The sequence below is a fragment of the Odontesthes bonariensis genome, chromosome 1 (assembly GCF_027942865.1).
Source record: "Odontesthes bonariensis isolate fOdoBon6 chromosome 1, fOdoBon6.hap1, whole genome shotgun sequence".
NCBI classification, from domain to species: domain Eukaryota; kingdom Metazoa; phylum Chordata; class Actinopteri; order Atheriniformes; family Atherinopsidae; genus Odontesthes; species Odontesthes bonariensis.
The window spans coordinates 35,126,347-35,145,613 of record NC_134506.1 but is presented as its reverse complement, the minus strand read 5'-3'; the positions used below and the strand labels follow the sequence as shown (position 1 = coordinate 35,145,613).

The window sequence follows — 19,267 nt, the reverse complement described above, 5'->3', positions numbered from 1 at the left end:
GGCCTGTCAAGTCTTCCATGTTTGCCTACACGGCTTACACATCCCTGGTATCCTATGTGCCAAAGAAAGACAAGAATGTGGTACTCATGAGTACACTGCACGGGGATGAAAGAATCTGTGACCAGGAACATCACAAACCAGAGATCATCATGGATTATAATGCCACAAAAGGAGGGGTAGACAACATGGACAAGCTGGTGACGGCCTACAGCTGCAAATGGAGGACTCTACGCTGGCCACTGGTGATATTCTTTGACATGTTGGACATCTCAGCAAACAACGCCTTTGTCATTTGGATGGCACTTAACCCAGAGTGGAACAGAGGGAAGCTCCAGAAGAGACGCCTCTTTCTCGAGGATCTGGGAAAAGCATTGGTGAGACCACAAATTGAGGAAAGACAACATGTCCCCAGAACCCCAGCCTCTGCAGCCATCCTGAGGAGGATTCAGGAGGAGAATGCTGGTGCCCTGTCCACCCAACCTACAGAACCACAATCTGCAGAAGCTGAAGTAAGTGTGTTCTGCTGTTGCAGTACATGTCTGGCACTCATGTCTTGTGAGAGAGAGAGAGGTGTTAGAAAAATTCCTGATCTTTTCATTATTCTAGGTTGTGAACACCAGCAACAAGAAGAAGCGGTGCGAAGTGTGCGGACCCAAGATGGACAGAAAAACACAATATACATGCATCAAGTGCAAAAAGTATATCTGCAACACACACACAGTAAAACTCTGCCCCTCATGTGTTGTATAGGCTAGTGGCTAAAGGCCATGTGTTCAATGGGGCTCATGTGTTGTCTTGACTGATGTGTTTACTCTATGTGTTCATGTGTTCAGGTTGTGTTGTGCACCTGAATGGGTTAATTTTCTGAGTTCAAAGAAATAAAAGTCAGTAGTTTTGAAAAACCTTGCTTCACTTGTGAATTTGTTTCCAATCATATCTTGATTTTAATTGATTTTATTTATTACGTTTTAAATAATAAGTTATAAATGTGATCTAACAAAGGTAAAGGGCAAATATTAACCATATATACTGTTTATACTGCTTGTAATTGGGATGAAGTAAACATCTGTTGAGTTTTTTAACATAAAATACTTGATTGTGAGGCATTAAAAACCACAAAATGCTAGGGGTCCACCAGACCCACAAACACTGGCTGAGTAACAACAATATGAACACCACACAAGGGTTAAACTGGTTCAAGTCCTATCTGGAGGACAGGAAATATTTTGTTGAAATTGGTAACTGTGTCTCAGACCAAATGGCTATGACCTGTGGGGTTCCCCAGGGGTCAATCCTGGGACCGGTATTGTTCAATCTGTACATGCTTCCACTAGGCCAGCTAATACGCAGCTATAATGTGTCCTACCACAACTATGCAGATGACACTCAGATCTACGTGTCACTGACAGCAGGAGAACACGGGCCTGTAGATACACTGTGTCACTGCATCGAACAGATCAGTGTGTGGATGCAAAACAATTTTCTCCAGCTAAACTCAGACAAAACTGAAATCATTGTCTGTGGCCCACAGAAACAAAGAGAAAGTGTTATCAATCACCTTGAGACTCTTTCTCTAAAACCTAATAATCAAGTTAGAAATCTCGGGGTAATATTGGACTCAGAGCTGACCTTTAACAGCCACATTAAATCAGTAACATCAGCAGCTTTTTACCATCTAAACATTGCCAGAATCAAAGGAATAGTGTCTAAACCAGACTTAGAGAGATTGATCCATGCGTTTGTCTCCAGCAGGTTAGACTACTGTAATGGCCTGCTCACTGGGCTCTCTAAACGGGCTATAAGACAGCTGCAGTACATCCAGAACGCTGCTGCTCGAGTCCTGACTAGAACCAGGAAATACGACCATATTAGTCCAGTGCTCAGGTCTCTGCACTGGCTTCCTGTCGCTCAGAGAATAGACTTTAAAACAGCTCTGCTTGTGTACAAGTCTCTTCATGGTCAAGCGCCAAAGTACATCTCTGACATGTTAGAGCCATATGAACCAACTCGGGTTCTGAGAACCTCAGGGAGGGGTCTCCTGCTGGTGCCCAGAGTCAGGACTAAACAAGGTGAGGCTGCGTTTCAGTTTTATGCTCCTAAAATCTGGAACAGTCTTCCAGAAGATGTGAGACAGGCCTCAACTCTGACAATGTTTAAATCCAGGCTGAAAACAGTTCTATTTAGCTGTGCATATGACACCTGGAAGTATTTTATCTGCACTCTTCACTTTTAAATTAATTAATTAAACTAGCGATAGCTGCACCTGTTACGGTGTTTACTGCTCGGAAGCAGCGGAGTGCTCGGTCTGCTCTTCGGTCTGCACAGTTTTACATTGGACGCATTGATATCAAGGGAGGCAAAAATAGCGCCAAGCGAAGTGAGGTCTGACTTTTTCATGCAAAACGATTTTGTGATGCAAATGTATTACTCTTTTGAACGCATATTTTTTTGAGAAGCAAAACGCTTTATTTTTCAAGCCCCAGCCAACTAGCCGGACTAGCTTCGTGGACCCCAAAACTTGGCTGACCATCACAGGACGCAGCGGGGGGTAAGTCAATGTTCATAAATGACATTGCTAATATGGGTTGTCATACAGCTTCATGTCAAAAGAGGCGAACTATCCCTTTAAGATGAAGACTCAGGAAATGTCATGTCAGAAGTTCCTGCACATTTGCAGATGAACACACACATAAATGAGGCAAGTAAGAAGCTTTATTCATAGGAGCTCATTTGAAATTATGTTTAAATTTAGCTTGTTAGTAAGTCAGCATCCCGTCATTATTAGGATTTATAGTCACAGACCTAAGCCACATTAAGAATCGCTGTCAATAACTTCAGAAGTTGTTCCTTTACAGAGTTCGCTGCCAAGGGTTTAAGGCTTATATGCATTATCATAAGGATCAACTTAATCAACATAATTTTGTCCAAAAACTATGAAGAAAAGAGTCAGTCTTTTTTTCCTTGCACTGATGATGGTGTCCAGTGAGGTTTTGTGTCACAACAATGGAAAAGTGTTCATCATCGATTACAAATGTAATTTTGACTTTCTGTGTTCTCATGTGGTCTCCTCGGTAAACCACTTTAGCACTTCGGCTTTGTTCTCTGTCACCCATCGTATGTTGGCTGTGGTCCTTTCTATGGCTTGCTCCAGGGCAATGGTGCCAGAGCCAAAGCCAACATGGAGGTTGTCTTCTTTGAATTTCTTCAGCTGGAGAGAGAAAAGGAAGAAAATCAACAACTGAACTCTCTGCATTTGTTTGTATTTTTCTCTCTAAATACCCTCAGGGAAATTCAGTGTGCAGTCCAGTGTGGTTGTGGTTGTGTGGGCTGCATACCTCCTGCAACTCAAACTCTGTGGAGAATCTATTTGTGATTCCGCTGACGAGATTTGAGAAGGAAAATGATCCTCTTCCATACCTTGGACAAAGAATACAGTTCAACAAAATGATTTTGATACTAGACTGCTCATTGATACTATTTCTACATTAGAGGGATACTGCGCATTCTATGAACTAACTGTTTGTCTATACTGAATTAGTCCTGTATTTTTTAAACATCCCTGTGAGAGGAAAGCTCTTACTGTTGAAAGATGTAACTCCATTTTGCTCTGACAAAGTTCCAAGCCAGAGGCATTCCCACAACATTTCCGGCGATGTTCTGGATGGTAGAGGTGGCATCTTGCTTGCGGATCTTAGCTGGGTCAAGGGTGTACTCCAGATATCTGTCTCAGCAAATTTCCAAAATAGATTCAATAAATTCTGAGATCAGCCAGTGTGTTGGCTGTTACCGAAATGCATTCCAGTTAGTTTGCAGGGAGTTACTGGATGTAACGTCAGTTCTAAAATTCTGTCCATAGCCTTTGTACCTGAGAGTCAGCACTGGATAATCATTGAATTCTGTCTCAAACTATAATTTTCACAGTTTGAGTCTAACTCAAACAGGTTTGTGTCATTGATGAGCAGCTTCACGTTTCATTGTTGTAGTGAGTACATAGATGAGTGTGGATGCTCCCTTATTTACACAAATGTTGCATGTACCTGTTCAAAAGCCACGGTGTTTTGGTGCAAGCCATGGCCGACCTGAGCCTGGAAGCTTCAGACGCCAGAGTGGCATTCTTAAACATTCTCCAGGCAAAGTCCCACTCCTCCACACCACCAAAGGCTATGGCGTAGCAGTAAACTGTGCCTTTCAGGTTGGGATGGATCCTAGTCAACAAGAACGGATTAGCAAATTATCACTAAGAACCAGAAACTCTAGCTGACCCCTCTCACACCCCTACAGTACAATGCTAGACAGCAACAGCTTGGCTAAGTTAATTTGTTTCAATATTTGAGGCAAGTTAACACACTCTATCCCAACAGTCCTCTTGGTCAGAATATGAACATTTAAAACAGGGAAGATAGAAGTAAATTGCTCTGCACTCACGGGTTCTCACTTGGATTCTCCATCCAATCTCTGTACCAGCTTTTTAGCAGTTCTCTGCAGCCCTCCACACCCACCCTGCACGCGATCCCAATTGCATTGATCTGATTATATCTGTGAAGAAACACCATTGAGAAAACTGGTAAACAATTTCCAATGTTTGATAGAAAAATCAAATCTGCTCTTGTTACAGAATTCTTACTGATCACTGTGCTTTGTGGGTATTTTGGTCCAGTTGGCGGTAAGTGTCCTGAAGTACTCAAACAGGGGTTTGATTTGTTTCTTGAGGTATGCCTAAAACAGAGATACACAAGTAGTTTTTCCCCTTCTAAAAACTTCTCCTATTAGAATCCAAATAACAATTGGTAACCGTGTCTGTAGCAAAGTGGAGCTCACCTGTAAAGCTCCATAGACCTCAGTGCGATCAAACATAAGAATGTAGTAGTTGAGGTTTCTCAGAGCGGATTCCCAGGGGATATAGTCTCTCTCTTTTGACAGGTATTTGGTGGTTCTCAGAGCCAGTGATGTAGTGATTATTTTTGCTCTGGCAAACAAGAAAAACAAAAAGTTTGTGCGCTTTACAAAAACACAATATGTTAAGTGTTTCTTTTTTTCATTCATATTCTTACCTTGCCAGATTGAACGCATCATCTATTATCTGTGCTCGGTTTATGATCGATAAAGCCTGAAAGAGATGAAGAAAAACCACACACGTAAAAAATGTGATGAGGCAAAATGACATAGTCCTTATTCAGTATGGGTGTTTCAAACACCTCATTTGTAAAATGAAATGTAAGGAATTACAGGAAACAAAGTCAGCAGATTTTTACTAGTAAGAACCAAATGAGATCTGGAAACAGAACCAAATTCACTGCAACAGTAAATTGAAACCATGTGTTTTTCAAAAAAGCAGTTTTGTTTTATCCAAACTGGGACAGGCTCTGCGTTTTCACTTGTACGGCTCAGTAAAATGTGCCAACATAACCCTTCTGGTTTTTGCTGTGGAAGCCCTGCTGCCCCTTTTTTAATAATATGACAATTAAACTCAAACTTTGAAAGAGATTCAGTAAAACGCACAATTTTATGTGTTCCATAACAAAGCCAGTGAATGGCATGCGACTGACCTGATGGTTGGTATTGAGCAGAGAGAGGAGACGATCCCAGTTTTCAAGGTCATAGTTCACCCTGAAGTATCCAGAAACATTTGTGTTTGCCAGCATCCACTCCTCGCCTGAAACTTTCATCTGACTATTGGTGTCTAGGAGGATAAGTGATATACTTATTTAACACGATGACTTGTGTTCAGTTCCACTAACCTGCTCCTCCAGCACGAAGATCCAACACAGAAGTGCAGTGGCCCTTACTATGACCCTACCTGTCTTTTGAAGGAGCCAGTATTGTGGCTGCTCCACACCTTTCTTCATCCATTTGATAGGGACAAACCATATGTAACTGGAAAAAATATATATAAAATAAAAAGGTTCCAATGTCAGTTTGTTGGCTGGTAGGGATATGCATTGTTCCTCATGATTCTGCTCATCAAACTCTTCTTCTGTTACAACCCCGAGTATGACGTTGATTTGGGGGATCTATTTCATGATGGACTAGACTAGCTTTACAGGGGTAGAAAAAGAAAATGCAATACCTCATCTTTAAGTGACATATCTGGGGATATTTAAGTCAGGTTACAGGGAAGGTACAGCGTAGGATACAAGCCTAACCATAAGCCTCTGTGTTGATCTCACATGATGTCAAGCATAGATTAAGTTTTGGTATTGAAAATAAGTTAACAAGATATTTTTTCAATATCATGATTCTAAACAAATACCCATCAATCATCGGTTCATTTATGGTAAGAATTTATCAAAAAGGCTTTGTCTCTTCATTAATTTTCTAGACATGAAACAGGATCATGTAAAACAGATTCCTACTTGAATTGGGATGGCCTGTCCACTACAGAGTCTGGATCCAGCAGAAAATGTTTCTGGGTGACACTTCCTGTTCGGGTGTCAATAGTGACCACAGGGAAGCCCATCTGGAGAGTCCAGCGGTTCATGATATCATGGACGGTGTGCGGAATATGCAAACCTGGTGTGTTTTCGACCGCCTGACGACACAAAGAGGATACCAGTGGGTTAACATAATCACATGGAAACTGCCACGTGAAATGATCCAGAGCACATCTGCAACTTTAATTTTGTTTTAACTGGACCCACCTGTTGGAGATGGTCCCACAGATCTGTATCCACTGTGTTGTCAAAGGCAAAAGTGTTGAGGTAAGACTGAAGAGAAAAACAGTGAGGAACAGCATGTAAAGCATTCACTCAGGAAGCATCAAATCACGGTTTCAGCAAACAAAGCTTGAGCAATCTTGGGGTTTCCAATCCCACAGACTCACCACATTTCATCAGCAGTATGCCGAAAACACCCACATGTACACCATGACTGTACTGAGTAAATGATGAGATCGGGTTTTCCAGTTAATACTCACACTAAGTCCTTTGACAAACACAGGCTCTGTTAGAAACTCTGACAGCATTCTGAGCACCGCAGCACCCTAAAAACAACAAGAAAATAAAGCACTAGAGTTTGGGTGCTTTGAGTCTCTCATAACAGTAGAGGCTTTCATGTCCAATCCTAAGCAGATATCAAAACACATTGTTGACCTGACAAGATCAAGAAGTGAATACTGCATATTTTCCTGATACTGGGGAGTTTGTCCAAATGCACCTTTCCTTGTTTTTTTTTTAAATATTTTTTTTTTAAACAGATCAAGTAAAAGGGAATATTAAAACCAGGATGGAATTACAGCGAAAGGCATCGCCTCATTTCTGAGAATTTTCCTCATATGGACACCAGATTTATCCATACCATCTGTAATTCTTTTAATAAAAGGAAGCGCAAGAGCAAAATTGCAATAAATGCTTTGTGAGTATAGAAGACGTATTATGTAGGTCTGCTGTGTGAAAACCCCAGAGAGGCAGACCTTGCTGTAAGAGATGGTGTTGAACATCTCGCTGATCTCAGCAGGTTCATTGACCTCCTCCTCAGGGCGGGAGAGCGGGTGAGAGGAGGACAGAGCGTCCACGGCAAACACCTTCTGCACGTCATACAGAATAATGTGGTCTTTCTGTATCCAAGCAGAGGGGTGAGTCAGGACAGGTTTTCTGAGCAAACAAATCTGTTGAATGTTATTGAGCTGTGGAATTTCTTTTATGAAGTGCATCAAAGCTGTCTTTAAAGACACAAGTATCAAGCTTACAATGTTCCAGGTTGGCTGAGCGTAGTCAGCACCGAGGTACTCTACATAAGAAGCAAAGCCCTCATTCAGCCATAAGTCATTCCACCATCGCAGCGTCACCAAGTTTCCAAACCACTAAAAAAATAACATAAAAACACACACACACACAATGACAAGACACGCAAGTTTTGATAAACTCAAGTCTGTGCTACTTAACTCGACTTAGGATGAGAAAAAAAATAATTGACTAATGACAGTGTTTGGGAGAAAACCAATGCCATACCATGTGTGCAAGTTCATGGGAGATGACAGTTGTGATCCTCTCTTTGTTTCCAGTAGAGGAAACCGTGGGGTCATAGAGCAGGGCTGTTTCCCTGTATGTGATCAGACCCCAGTTTTCCATTGCTCCGGCATTGAAATCAGGTAACGCTATCTGATCTACGGTGAACAAAAGTTAAAACTTCAAAGACAAGTAAAGAGTTGTTGTTTTTTTTTAAATAGAGCACCAAAAGTGTAACAGAGCACACCCTGCCTGATCCATTTCCTTTCAAATGGAAGAGAAGTCACATGAGGTTAAGATCAATAGAAAAGTAAATGTGGTGTTGTATATGAAACATGCTTAAAGAGGAAATGTTTCAATGCGACTATACTGGTGAACACAGCACATGCATCTGTTTCCAGGAAAATGTCTGTGGTTCAATTGTCCACTATCAGAATTGTATGATTAGACAGATGTCGGCGATAATAAGAAAAGTGATGCTGAAATACTCTTCAAAGAATGACAGTTTTCAAATTCCTGCTGCATTCATAATTTCAGAAAAGAACATAGAATAATAGTAGAAATAATACAGCATCGTCAACTGCTCCTTGTCTTGTGTAATTTTGCTTTTGGGTCATCATATCTTCATGGCTTTAGGACTAGCACTGTCAGTCTGTGGCCACTGTGTTCTTTACTTTACTTTACTTTTATTTTTCAGGACATTGCACATTAATGAACATATACATAGTGTACATACATGTAAATGTGCCAGATTTTAGCACAAATGCTAATTTCCATCTGGTGTCCAAATTACAAATGTTCTAAAATCAATATCTCAACATGTAATTCCCCAGAGAATTAACCTTTCCGTCTTTGGTAATCTCTTAACTTTTCCACTGGCGCAATCATTTGATGGATTGTTGTGAAACTTGGATCAGAAACTCATGTCCACTCAGGATTATTAAACAACTTTTAGGGTATCTTAACTTTTTATAAATCACGTTTTTTTATATCCTCGTCTCTCATGCTAGTTTCATCAACGTCAGCATGCTGGTTTCGTCTGTGAGCTTAGCAGCACATGTGAAGTCTAGCGGTTTCTTTCAGTGTTGTTCAAACAAAGCACACCTGAAGATTAGATATAGATTAAAATGTATAACGGAAAATATGCAGTGCAGATAGAACTGAATGTCTTCCTTTGTTTCCTTGTTTCACTTCCTGGGCTCTACTGTAAATGTTTGCTGGAACATGTTAATGCCGAGTTGACCTACCTGACTTGGAGAGGGGATATTTTGTACCATAGTACTTCTCATAGAAGTAAAGGATCGGCCCTGTAACATTGAGAGCGTAATCACCCTGACCGTCACGTATGGCATCTTGTTGAGCCCAAATTTGGATCTGCAAGAAATGTGAAATCTCTAAGTCTGTGGTGGAGGATCTAAAAGAGGCGTTCATGTTAGTCTGTTTACGCAAACATGAATATTAGATGAAGGCCTTGCTGGTAGTGTAAATGAAAACTTAATGCAAGTAGAAAGTTTCTTACCGCTACATTGTTTTGGTTTGACCCAACAGCAGTAAAGTCACTGACGATAAATGCCAACAGATATGTGGACATTCTCTCTGTGGGCTCAAATGTAGTCACTAAGACAGGCATGCCATCAAGGACAGCTTCTACGGTGTCTGCACACAAAGAGGAAAAGTTTACACTCTGTTAGTATCAACAGTAAAAATTGCTGATTTTCTCAAAAATGTTCAAGTTATTCGTTATCTAAAGTCAGATCGTGTCACAGAGAACACAACACACCATAACATAGTGTAAAATACTGCTTCTCTCTGGTTTGCATGATTAGCTATTGAATTTTCCTTTTACAGGTCTGTGTAATACTTCATACCTATCATATTTCGTATTGTGTTTTCTTACAGTTGTAGTTTTCCCAGAGAATTAACCTGTAAGAAAATTGTTGTTCTAAAACGAACCAGTTTCCATGCTATTGGATAGAGCCACGGTGTTTATTTTGTGGATGATGATGACATTGAAGATGGCCTTCATGGCTGGTTCATCAAAGCAAGGGAAGGTCTTTCTGGCATATGTTGCTTGCATTTGAGAGGTAGCGACAACTCTGCAAAATTAAATATGAACACAAAACAGAAATCAACTGAGCAAAATTACACAAATACAGTCATTACAACTTAGAAAATAAACGGTCACAGTCAAGAGCAAAATGGTGGTACAAAAAAAAACAAAAAACAATGCCATTTCTTACGTCTTTACACCATCCCGTATGTATTCACTCCTGTAGAATCCTTCCAGGTCATCTGCCAGCTCCCCCCTAAATTCAGTATAAAGTACATAGGATGCCCCCACGGGTAGGGAGCTGCTCAGTTTAATAACTAGATACATAGTTTTTACCACAAGCCAACTCCTCTGTATGCTGGGCACAGTGGCTTTACCCAGGCCACTCAGTTTAGCATGGTGGCCAAGGAAGGTAGTTAAGTTCAGCTTGTTGGAGTGGATGATAATGAGGTCCGTTTCTCTTACACATTTAAATTCCACAGTTGACTGTCCACTGAAGATGTAAATACCGTCTGCATTGGGCTCCAGCCGGGGCCACAGGGTCACGTTGTAAGAGACAGGGATGAGGGAGTCTGGAAGTCTGAAGTGGTCCCAGGGGTCCTTTGGGGTGAAGAGAGTAGTAGGCGGTGTAGCCTTAGTAGTGTCTGATGTTCCATCCTTAGGCTTTCCTTGATTCTTGGTTCTTTCCTTGTCATAGGCTATAGATAGAGCGATAATTATAGCCAGTGCACTGCCCGCCAGTACAAGCAGCCCAAGGCCCACATTTTTACCGACATAGTAGACTTTCCCCATGTCTAATTCAGGAGGTTAGTGCAGACCTCTAAGGAGACTCAGTTCCTGTTTGTCCAGCACAGCAGGGCTCTTCTCTTCTCAAGTAATGGCTGAGCTATTAACATGGCAAAAAATACTTTTTCATCACACCTAAGGAGAAATGGAAAATGGGAAGATTAGTTATTTGCCCAGTTTTTGTCATGTAAATATGTATTTCAAATACAGCAGTTATTTGACATCAATGAATCATTGCATTTCAGTCATTTATTTCAAGTCATCCTCCTTTGCTGGTTTTCATGCAGTAGTTGACATTTTGTGCCTCCAGAAAATGAAAAGAATGCTTTATTTATGTTCTAACTCCTGATAAAATTCCAGATGGATGTTCACCAAGATTAGTGTGATGACAACTCATAGAACAAGATGCAATAAACACTTCCATGTGAGTTACCAATGAGTGGAGTTACATGCACAGCTGAGACAAGTGATGGTTAGTGTTTGACCTGGCAACTTCAAAGGTAACTTTCAAGAACCGCTGTCCTTGTGGTGGTATAGGCACAGGAGGGGAATCCAGTTCTAAATCAAAGTATGTCTCACATTGGGGTGCTTTGCGAAAATAGATATTCTTATTTAGACATTCTGCTGCTTCCGACTGTATCTGTGGGGGATCATGTGAATATGTGTAATATGGGGATATACATGGGGATATATGGGGATATTTCCAGATGATGTTGTCATTATAAAATTGTCTGGAAATGCTAATATTCAGTCTTTCTCTCACAATGTTTGAGTTTACCTTTTTGACAAAAGAAAGAGAAAAATATATCAATGAAAGCAGCTTTGTGGTGTTAGAATTTGCTTACTCTTTGTTGCTGCTACAGAAAGTTGTAACTTTGGAGCATGTGCAGAGCACCCAGGCCTATTTGAGTTTAGATTACCATGTACATGCTAAGGTGATTCAACCCCAACTGTGTTATCTAGGTGTGTGTATCTAGACTTTAGTAGATTTTGTACGATCTGGGCCGGACTAACATGTTTACATGAATTTTCAAAGTCAAGTATTTTGGTCCTCAAAATACAACAAGTTTTCACCAGTTTTAAGGCCGTTTCTATGCATTTTTGTCTACAAAATACATAGAAACATTTTGGAAAACATCTCAGTTAGCACATGCTCCAACTACCCCTTTGTTGACAACTATAGTTACTGTATAGAAGAACGGAGGTGTAAGAATGTGGAACATAGTCAGCTTAACTGTGTCTTAGGTGGCAAAACTGGCCAACCAGATACTTTATTGCTGACCATCTGACAAATTACATTAGTTGTCAAATCCATTCCAAAAACGGGGGGAAAGATAGTTTGAGCTGTGGTTGCCAGAGCATTTCCTGACCAAGCACAGTCACTACTGCATCTGTGGCAGCTACATTTGGACGGCTCCAGGTGTAGAGTTGCTGCTTGGCATATTTTGCTGCCATTTGAAAGTAGTATGCTGACTGTCTCTCCTTGTTTTTGGAGACATTGACAGGGTTTCAATCTCTGCCAACTCTTGGAGACACATTAGTGTTATTTCCTTAAAAGTTAAGGCATCAGCTAATAAATATTAAAAGAAAATTCAACAAACATTTAATGTATCATATCAAGTTCATGTTTAAAAAGTATATTGTTTAAAAGTAAGGTTCTGTATACTTTGCTTAATGCACAACAGGTTGTTTCTTCTGATATACTAGGAGAAATATCTGCAATACAGTGAGAGCTCCATGATGGCTTAACAAAATGAAGTCAAACTGCTATCACTCCCATCAGTTATGGTGACAAAAAAAGATAAAGATAACATAAACCATCTGCTGTACAAAATCCTGACTGTGCGGTTTGTTTCCAGGTTATTTCTTTCCCTTGAACTTAATAGCACGTCTACATCATCAATTCTAAGAACTGTACCAACAAAAACATCAGTACGTGAGCTAATTTGCCTTAAGATTTTTGTTCTGCATGTTGTCAAGTATGCCTTTCATTTAGAAATGTGCACCATATGTCATATCATTATGTCAGTTATATCTTTTCTGATGAATGATTTGTTTTCGGTTTTTTTTACATTGACTCTGTTTTGAATCACAATCTTTTATTTATGATTCTCTATATAAAGAGTAGTTTGACAAGGATTTGAGTGTGCAAGAAGCACAAGAATAACAATGTTTTGAAGTTTTGAAGCAGTAAAATAAGTTTTTACTTTACATGGGGTTCAGACTGGGATGCGATTTAAGGTAAACACTAGAAACTTGTGCTAAAGAAAAAAATGGACCAGACTCAGTGAATAATTCCCTATACTCCCTATATAGATCAATGAGCAGTGCTGACCAACATATCATTGGGGTCATCAGGTGGGAACCTCCTTTCATCAGTGTTTCGTCTAGTTGGGCCCACGACACCTCCAGGAGGCTAGACAATGACCACTGGCGTCCCAGAGTCACCCCCCTAATGCCAGCCAACACTTCTCCTCACACCACAACAACCATCTTTTTTTTTACAGCCACAAGCTACCTCAGCCTCTCACCAACTGCACACCAGTCACAGCAGGGTGGGGATGCAAACCCTGGTTCGGGTAGGGGATAATGAAAATATAGAGGGTGCCAGAGGTGGAGGCAGGACAAGACACACTAGCAGACACACTAGCAGACAAACTCACCTAAACAGTCCTATAATCACTAAAAATGCCAGCAAAAGCAAACCCATACAACTCACTCAAAGCCAACTCACCCAAAATGGCCGCCTGGTTTCAAAAGGCTCACATGGGCCACACCCTCCACTTAAATATCTTGAACTTCTTCTTTGCTTTTCCAAAAGTCTGTTTACCCTAAGTGCTCCCCCTGCTAGGCCCCCAGCTGCTATTGCTTCTTCTAATCCAAATCCACTGGCTGGACTTTAATTCCTCATCTGACACTTCCTTCACCATTTTCCTCACTCTGTCCACTTACATCCAGCTCCCTCAACAATGAGACAACAGACTTTGCAAAAAATCCTCTACATCCTACTTCCACTGGACAGATTCTAACCTTCCATCCTCGCTGCTCTGCTTCTCCCCCCAACTCCACATACCTAGGCTTTTTCCTTTCATATGTTTCTGTTACTAATTCCTCCCAAGGAACAGTCAGCTCTATGAAATTGACTCTCATTCTACTCCTAGACAAGACTATATCAGGCCTTAGGTTTGTAGAGGCTATTTCCTGGGGAACAACAAGCTTATTTCCTAAATCTACCTGCATCTCCCAATCACAAGCATCCTCCAAGCTGCCGTGCCTCCTTATCGTCTTTTTAACTTTCTCCCCCTCTTGAACAAACTGAATTGCAACTCTCTTCACCTTAGACCCTCCTAAATTTACCTGCCTTAGTTTATCTTCAATACCTGCAGCTAAGCTTCTTAATACTTGGTTAGGTTGCCATGTATACCGGCCTTGTGACAGACTAACCTTACAACCTGACATAATATGCCTTAGAGTTGCAGTACCTGAACATAATGAACATAACGGGTCTCCATTTACCCAGAGTTTTAGGTTCTGGGGAGTTGGCAATACATCATATGTTGCCCCTATCAAAAATCTAATACTCCTTTGCTCCATACTCCACAGCTCTTTCCAACTAAGCTTTTTCTTCTCTACACCTTCCCAATTCAACCACCGTCCCTGCTTAGCCTGAGCCACTGCCTTTGCACCCCTTAACATTTCTTCCTGTCTACGAACCTGCTCAACAACTAGCTTTCTCTTCTCCTTGGGACCTGCTCTACTCCACACTGGTTTGCCTGGGCCAAGCCCCAAGCCTCCCCGGCCTATTTGCACATTACCCACAATCTCTGTATGTCTAAGAGTTGCTTCTGCCTCCTGAGCTGCAACTCTTGGTTTCCATTTCCTCCCCTTGGTTGGGTTTGGAACGACCTTACTAACTACCACATCTTTACTCCCAGCTAACAAGAGCTCTGTCCTAACGTTAGTACATTTAAACTCCTCTACTAGACTAGATACTGGGAGCAGGAGTATGCCTTTGCCATACAGTGCCACAATACTTAAAGGTGGGGTAGGGGATCTATTTCTGGAACATTTTTTTACATATTGCTTGAAATACTCTTCACACCCCCATTGCAACCAATTAATTAAAAGTTTTGACACAAATATGAAAAGTTTTAGTGGCCTCTAGAACGTACAATCTAGGAAAAACACTATACAATCATACTGAACGGACCGTTAACAACGATTGGATTCTGATGCCGTCTATCAAACTGCAATCTGCTCCTCCCTCCCCCTCCTTCCCCCTGTGCGCGTACCCTGCTCTGTGAACGAATTACACGTCCAGAAGCTTGGCAGGAAGCTAAACTAGAGCAAGCTTGGCTAGCACCTAGCATTATTAAACGTATGGTTATCATATACTAAATACTAAATACGGCAACGATCGATGCTTGCTGTCAGAACAGCATTCGTGCACCTTCGTGCTCGTTCATGTACTCTAGAGGCGTGCCTTCGGGGGGAAAGGGAAGAAAAGGGTTGGGACTTTTGACCTGTGTATTTTCAAAATGCAGCTTCGCTGGACTCAAAATCCAGGATCTCCTACCCTACCTTTAAGCATCTAGGAACACCTAGCCACTTCCTAACATAAAAACTAACTAATCTTTCCATTTTCTTGCCACCTTACTAACTACCACATCTTTACTCCCAGCTAACAAGAAGCTTATCATGTTAATTTGAAAATTTTTAAGTTTATACCTAACTTGGACCTTGACTAAAGTCCCATACTTTTACCCTGCAGATTGTAGAGATGTCTATTTGCTAATGATGGTGTTGTGACTGAAAGACTAAAGTTCCTATTGATAATTTAACTTTAAGTAATGACTTACTGACTAATAAGTTATTACATTTGCAGTCATAAAGATTGGTAAAAGCTCTTTCTCTCTAATAAACCATCAGTACACAGGGTTTGTTACGTACAGTGTTCTGTATGTCTTTTATGTATGTATGTATGTATGTTGTCCATGTCTTGTGGTATGTATTGTATTGTGTTGCTGTTTTGTCTCCCCCTCCTGTTTCAATTCTCTCACTTCACAGATGTGCACACCTGGTTTCAATTATCCCATCATTCAACCACACCTGATCCAGATCTTCAATCAGCCAGTCCCCTTTATATAGTCCCTTGTTTGTTTCCTGTGTAAAAAAGAGGGGTGTTGCGTTGTGAGCTGTGGCAGAGTTCTAGTTAGGTTTTGTTTATCCGTTTATGTTAAACAGCCTACTTTAGTTCTTTTTGTCCCTTGTTAATTCTCTTGTTGGGTGCACAGGGACTTCGAGGATAGGTAAGATACCCTGGGGTCTACATATTACATCCACGTAAGTTTACCTTTTGTTAGAAACCCTAGGTAAGAGTGAGCACCACCCGCTGTACTTTTTTGGGTGCTCAGCACCTGTAAAAGGGGGGTGGGGTTAAGTTCTTTTTCATTTCTTTGGTGCCACTGTAGTCCTCGTTGTTCCCTGTGTTACCATTTGTAAATAAATACTTTCTTTAATTGTTGATACGTTTCCTGGTTTTGTGTGACTACACCCTCACCTACCCAAACCTGTTGCCTTATGTTGCGCCTTCCCACTCCGAGCCATTAGGGGGCGTAACAGGGTTCAAATGTCTAAACACATACATTTTCATCAAAATGTGCTGTAACTCTTTTCTATTAGGTATCATAGATACATAAAAAATATAGTAAAAAAAACACTGTGACACTGGGGAAACGTATACCTGAAATTATTCCTTTAACCGCATCACTGAGCATTGCAAATATGTTAACATAAATTAGGAATATAGTCACTTCTAATAAATCTTTTATGAAATATGCCTTATTGTAAGAGAGAGGCTTCTTGGGAAAGCCCCATACAAGTATAACCTCTGCTCATGCATAGTGGTCGTAATTCATCTCTAGACTCACTCATGTTTATAAGTCTAACGCTAAACTTTAGCTTACACTAACTTTAAAAAAACTTTACATTTTTATTATTTATAGCAGCTTACCTTTTAAACCAATAAAAAAAGCCATTTACCTTTTCAATAGCTGTAAAAACAACCTTAGGTCCCCACAACAAGAGTAATGGACCTGGACCTACGCACACACACACACACACACACACACACACTTTGGTCAGTGGTATGTGAAGCCCGACAACAACATCTGGAAATGATACTTTCTAAATGTCATGAGCTCTGTTTAGGCCCAGAACATGGAAATAAAGACATACTGTGATGTCATTGTAGTACAAAAGACACTGTCAGTGCCTGAATAAACTAAAATATATTTATTAGCAAATAACTACAGTCAGTTTAATTTGTCTTTCTTGTAATTACATTGTACTCTGCTTTGCAGGCTACAGGGACTACCCACAGTGATAGTGTTGACAAGGAAATTTTGTTCAATTTATCTCCTTCACCTAGACAGAGTATTGCATGTCAAAACATCTTTTCCAAATATGCCACATCACATCTATAAAGTGTATGTGTCCTGCCTTCAAATAATCTCAATGTACTGAAAGCAGAACATGCTGTTAACGGTAAAAAGAAAATTGTGTTTCAGCTTTGTTGTCTCTTCTTAATACGCTTAAACACAAGAATACAAACTTAGTTTGTAAAATAATCAGTGCTGAGTGTATAAGTATCTTTCATATGTAAAATAAAACCAAATTACCAATTAAAAGTTAGATGTGATGTAAAGGTGGTTTAACCCCACCAAAGCAAATACATCAAATTAGGTTAGGCTAATAGCAAAATTAGCTTTAGTGGATGTGTAGCTTATTTTCCCCTTTCCATCAACATTGGGATAAGGAACATCCTCATTTAGTTATGGATTGACAAACCAGATTTTTATTGTGTCAGTTTTTGTATTTTTTTAATTTAAACGGTTTGCAAATTTAACTTTAAATAGTTGGAGTTTAGCCAGTGTTATCGGCTAACATTTCACAGGCCAGCTTTGACTTGATTTAGCCCTTTCATGTTTGCTGATTTGTTTGCTACCTTTTGTAAATAATTCCACGGCATAATAGTAAAAATGAAACTCGAATGGTCACATACAGTTTTTCACACAGTTTATAAAACAGAATGCCTTATATACATTAGTAATATATTTTTCATTGTGTGAATGTTAACAAATGGTTGCTAAATAGGGCCCTATGCCACATTTCAATAAGTATTGTAAGACTGGGCTTGTCTTTATGAAAACTTCAGAAATGTATAAAACATTAAATATTAGTAGTTAGTAGTAGTAATTTGACTCAACACGGGAAATCTTGGGGCCCAAAGTCACATAATCTCATCGAGTGATAAAATGACATCAAAATAACAGCTGTTGATTAAATATTCTGTACATTATGTCATGTGCACAGTCAGATATGCCAACTTTTTATTCATCAAATAAAAACAAACCGTTTTTGAAACGGGACTGGCAACTTCTGAGGAGACGATACAAGACGTGCTGATTTATTTATTTTTTTTTTAGTTTAATCTTTTCTATGTCTCTTACACTTTGGCTATTAGGTTTAACAATCCCAAAAATGTTACAGTAAAATACCTGCACCTGTTGAAATATGCTTACGCTATCATTCTACCCGCTCATGAACCTGCGATCCACACCATCAACTCTGTAGAGATTAGCTACAGCCAGCTGTTGGCGTTGCAGAGTTTATACCCAAAAGAGCCCACTGTGGATGTAAAAAGAAACCAGTTTACCATATTTAGCTGACTGCCTGACACACTGCCTTGTTTTGATACACCCTAAACACAAAGTCAAACTTGAACCAAAGTTCCAAATTTATTAAGGGAACATTTCATAGTTGCTCAACAAAGCCAGTGGCAGCCCCATGCACTGTCGTTGGAAAATGTGAGAGAGGTTTTGAAGCAAGTAAATGGAACTGGTTATTTGACTTACCCAACATCATAAATAAATCATCAGAAATCCTTCAGAGCGGATTATTCTGTCTGTGATCCATACATCATTTAGGAAGAGTCGTGGAAAAACAGCCTAACCCTGAAAAAACGTTTGCTTTGACAAAAAAGCTGTGCATCATTGTTGCCAGATGGCAAGAGTCGTAAAACATGTAAACAGGCAGTTATAGTGCCTTCCTGCGGAGGAAGACACAGCTTACATATATCAAAGAGTAGCTATAGTGGATAGATCTACCGCAAACAGTGGGAAAAAACAGTACATACCAATCACTGGAAGTCCACTCTACGCCGTAGCCTGCACAAGAAGTACAAGTTGAACTGAAACTTCCACGTATTTTGCGAGCAACTCGAAATCAGCATCTGTGGGGGTGGAAGTGGGAGGTGGTGATAGCGAACACAGGTTTTCCTTGGAACGTAGGGAGGGAACAACTTTCTCAGATCCCAAAAATCCCTGAGTTAACAGAAGGGGGATTGAAAGAATGTGGCTTTATCAACAACACAGAAAACTCATTGTGGCTGAGCTGAAAGAAGCCTGATCCCCAGAGGTACAGAGCT

The 19,267-nt window shown here is 40.3% G+C and overlaps 1 protein-coding gene across 2 annotated transcripts; it reads right to left on the bottom strand.

The window, feature by feature from the left end:
- Positions 1–2,648: 2,648 nt before the first annotated feature.
- Positions 2,649–19,218, bottom strand: LOC142380016 (aminopeptidase N-like). Of its 2 annotated transcripts, none has more exons than XM_075465479.1 (21): positions 18,696–19,218; positions 10,184–10,914; positions 9,897–10,039; positions 9,463–9,599; positions 9,191–9,317; positions 7,947–8,101; positions 7,685–7,798; positions 7,409–7,552; positions 6,914–6,979; positions 6,639–6,704; positions 6,354–6,529; positions 5,798–5,874; positions 5,547–5,680; positions 5,052–5,107; positions 4,819–4,966; positions 4,625–4,716; positions 4,426–4,536; positions 4,038–4,205; positions 3,581–3,721; positions 3,336–3,417; positions 2,649–3,208 (listed from the first exon to the last, which is right to left on the bottom strand). In XM_075465479.1, exons 2-21 carry the CDS (start codon positions 10,783–10,785, stop codon positions 3,056–3,058), a joined length of 2,892 nt encoding a protein of 963 aa, XP_075321594.1. In that variant the 5' UTR covers positions 10,786–10,914; positions 18,696–19,218; the 3' UTR covers positions 2,649–3,055. The 2 variants fall into 2 exon arrangements, with proteins under 2 accessions (XP_075321594.1, XP_075321602.1); XM_075465487.1 differs by having other exon boundaries at positions 18,977–19,218.
- Between the last annotated feature and the right edge of the window lie 49 nt (positions 19,219–19,267).